The sequence below is a fragment of the Diabrotica virgifera genome, chromosome 6 (genome assembly GCF_917563875.1).
Source record: "Diabrotica virgifera virgifera chromosome 6, PGI_DIABVI_V3a".
Lineage (NCBI taxonomy): Eukaryota > Metazoa > Arthropoda > Insecta > Coleoptera > Chrysomelidae > Diabrotica > Diabrotica virgifera.
The window spans coordinates 84,260,174-84,264,169 of record NC_065448.1 but is presented as its reverse complement, the minus strand read 5'-3'; the positions used below and the strand labels follow the sequence as shown (position 1 = coordinate 84,264,169).

The following is a 3,996-nucleotide window of genomic DNA, read 5'->3' as shown; positions in this document are numbered from 1 at the left end:
AGTTTGTAGCTTCTTATTTTTCTTTTATTATTTTTCTCTTTTTGTCATTTTGTATGTCTTTTATTATTCTAAAGCTCATTTTGACTAGATAGTGGTCACTTCCAATCTCTGCGCTTCTTTTTACCTTAATATTTTTTACTGCTTTCCATATCTCGGAGTTAATTAGGAAATAATTATTGATCTCTCGCCTCTACCCCTACCTTCCCTTGTGTATTTGTGGACGTCTTTGTGTGTTAACTTTGAATTCCCTATTATCAGATCATTTTCGATGCATAAATTTATAGTCCTTGTTCCATTATCGTTTCTCGTCTCCTCTCCCTCTTTTCCTAGCCATTTTTCTATACCCGCATTTTGTTTTCCCACTCTTCCATTCATGTCGCCCATTATTATTAAATTGTTATTCTCTGTCTTGTCTATTATTTCTTGAAGTTTTTCAAAATACTCATTTTTTTCATTCTTGTTTGTATTATCAGTTGGTGTATATGTTATTATGTAACTATACTTTTCTCGTTTAATCTTTAGTTGAACTGTTAAAATCCTCTAGTTTGTAAATTGGACATCGATGATGTTCTTCATGTAGGATGGAGTTACAATTACTGCTACTCCTGCTTTCGCTGTGCTACTTTGGTCCACTCCTGACCACCATATATTGTATCCGTCTTTTATTTCTTTCATTCCTGTTCCTTTTTCCTTTGTTTCTGTGACTCCTAATATGTCAATTTTCAGTTTTTTCATTTCTTCGACTATTTCCTCTTCTTTATCATTTATTCCTCTTGTGTTCCAAATACCTATTTCTATCGTTTCGTTATTTATTAGTTCACGCCCTTGCTGTTTTCCTTTAATATTTTTTATTTTATTTTACTTTTTTACTTTTGTTTAATAATGGTATGTAAATTTTTTCTTTATACGGTCCACGTTGCCTTTGAAACTTTCGAAATGGATGGTATGTTTCTGTTGGAGTGATTAGTGTTAAATAATATAGTTTTTATTTCTACTATTTTCCTTGGTGAGATGTCTTTGGCCTTTCCCATGATGTTCTGGTACCACTAGTGTAACGAACGTGCAATGTTTACTAAATTCACAAAAAATAGTATAAGACTGTCAGAATAACACTAGAGAGCAATGGAAACTCTCAGAGTTTATTATAACTGTAAACACCAAGAATACAAAATAAGAGGCACACGAGTTGCAAGCTAGCTGGGCAGCACTGACAAACAATGGCATCTGAGTCACGCATTACCACACACGCGTGTTACCACTATTGTCGGTGTAACGTCCCTGGTTTTATGGCCGTCAGCCGGGTGACTGTGTTGTTCGTCGCGGTAACAAATTCTTTCCGTGTAAAATGATATGTTTTTCGTCGGCGGCTGATAATGGAAATGTTTATGACACGCGATAGGAGCAGGTGCATTTTGGAGGATAGTAAAAGGGATTTATGATTTCGTTTGTTGGGTGTTAAAACTTCTAAGAGACGAGAGAAAAACAGATTCGAGGATTTTAGGGCAGTGTTATTTTGTTCTTTGGGGAGTGCGCTGCGAAGAACGGTCAAAATAAAAGACGATTGGAATGTTTTTTTTTGCTCGGCGTGTGTGTAAGCGAACGAAGGGTAATTTTTTTCTTGTTACGGATTAATTCCTTGAGGAAAGGGGTGCGATCGGAACTACTAGTGATCTGCGGGAAAAAATACGAATTCGCGTAATACCGTACTAACTATGTCCGAAGTTGTCGTCTAGAGTGTAGACTTGGAACACTAAATGGCGGATTAGCTGGGACCCGGGAGCAGTAAGACAGTGGCGGATACTAGAGGTGGTGTCTCATCGCCATCCCAGAGGACGTTAACCAGTTCGTGTGTTTGCTGAGACTTCGGAAGTCGTAGATTTAAGGTAATTGACTTTTCTTATTTCTTAGTAGGACCTTAGAACATTATAGACGGTTCGATACAATGGTGGCAGCGGTGGGATAGATTAGTTATTAGTTGTCGTGGACATTGGGCTGTCTACTCGGGGTATAGGTGTGACGAGAACCAAGCGAAAGGCACGGTGCCGACGGGTGTAAGACTGGGGTTTTGTTTTGTCTCTAAAAACCATGGCGGAAGTTGGTGACGAGGTAGATAGGTTGAAACAAGAGTTAGAAAAGGCGAGAGAGGAAGTATGCAAGTTACAAGATGAGAGACAGAGGGTCGCACAAAACGAACTGAACTATTTGAGGAAGGAAATGGAAGAACTGAGAATGGCCGGAAATAGGAGCGTGGAAATGATAGGTGCCAGAGAGGTGAAAGAATGGTGTGGTAGCGAAGGAGAGATGAGTGTAGAGGAGTTTGTTGAGAGAGTAGAGATGTTGCAGCAAATTAATGGGTGGACTGAGCAGAACACAGCTGATTTGGTGAGACGAAGAATGATTGGCGAGTCGGCAGAATTTTTGCGAAATGCGACGAGTCAGAAGCAAGAGGGATGGACATGGAAGGAGATAAAAGGGTTGCTATTGCAGCGGTTTGGGGTGAAAAAAGACAGAGTGGAGGAAATGGCGAAAATAATGAACATCCGACGGAAGGAGGGGGAAAATTATCGGAGATTCGCTGATAGGTGTAGAACAGCGGCGCGCTATGTTGTGAAAGAATATGAGAAAGAAGAGGAAAAGCAAGTAGCGAATGAGATTCGAGAGGAGATGATCTTGGGAGTATTCATGGAGGGTTTAAATAGCGAGGTACGACGTGTGGTGAAGGCTAGGAAGGGAGTAAATACCCTGACGGTGGTATTGGATATGTTGAAGGACATAGGAGAGGAAGGTGACCGGAAAAGAGTAAGGAAGGTGAGGAAGGAACTAGAGGAAGAAGAAGCAAACAGCAGCGGTTCTGAGGAGAGCTTTGCGACGGTAGTAAGCAATAACAGCGAGCGAAGAGGAATTCGGCGGATCGAAGGTGAGAAGAAGGAAGGATTTGTAAAGATGAACCGCGCAGATGCTATAGTAGCGGGCGGGAGTAAATGGCATGATAGGGCGAATCCGGCTGGAGAAGTGCAAGGAGAGCGGCAGAGATCACTGCGCAGAGTACCGTGCACCCCATGTAGGAGGTGTGGACAGGTTGGTCACTGGACACGGGAGTGCACGATACATCTGGGCAACCAGAAGAGTGGAGAGTCACGTTGGAAACCGGAAGAAGGAACACGGGTGGGGAAAAGAGCGAGCAACGAAGAATGCTTTCAGTGTGGGCGACCGGGGCACTTTATAAACACATGTCCACAGACCATATGCGATAATTGTGGATATGGCGGTCACGTGTGGAGACAGTGCCAAAATACTGGAACATCCGCGAGGAGGGGCCCATTTTCGCGGCGACAACGGCCATGGGAATCAGATAAGTCAGACAGGGGGGTGGAAGATTATGCGAGCCTAGCCGGAAGACGGGCTGAAAGCCGTAGCGTTTCCCCAAACTAGGTGGCCCTCCAGGTTCCCCTAGCTTGGAGATGGCCCAGAAAACTGGAGGGGGATATATTGGGGAAGCGACCGTAACCGCAGGGGGAGTAACATCCTTGATAATTACCGCCGATTTTCAAGGGGCTAATAGAAAAGTTTTAGTGGATACGGGAGCCGATGTAACCTTAGACGGGGGTATGTCAGCGCATCCAGGGTAAGCAGAAGCTAAACGTAACCATCGGTGATACCGCAGCCATACATGAGGTATGGATAGTCGATGTGGACTGTGGAGCTGAAGGTATATTGGGACTCGATCTGATGAAACGACTTGGACTGGTGATCGACGTTAATAGAAATGAATTGCGGACGAAGGAGGCCATGATACCTGTTATACGGAAAGTCACTCACGAGATACTGGGAGGTAAAAGGAGAAAAGTAACATTTGATTTACAGCGAAACGAAATCAAGGAGTATCATGTGGAGATAACAATGAAAAAGCTAGGAAATGACGGTAGGGGGGTTAACCGTAAGGAAACTTCTGCTCGACGAACATTAGTGATCGCAGCGGATAGTCATGGACGCTTC

The 3,996-nt window shown here is 43.2% G+C and overlaps 1 protein-coding gene across 1 annotated transcript; it reads left to right on the top strand.

Moving 5' to 3' along the window:
• The first annotated feature begins 2,085 nt into the window (after positions 1–2,085).
• Positions 2,086–3,432, top strand: LOC126886114 (uncharacterized). The gene has a single exon (XM_050652958.1). It carries the CDS (start codon positions 2,086–2,088, stop codon positions 3,430–3,432), a length of 1,347 nt encoding a protein of 448 aa, XP_050508915.1.
• Positions 3,433–3,996: the final 564 nt, after the last annotated feature.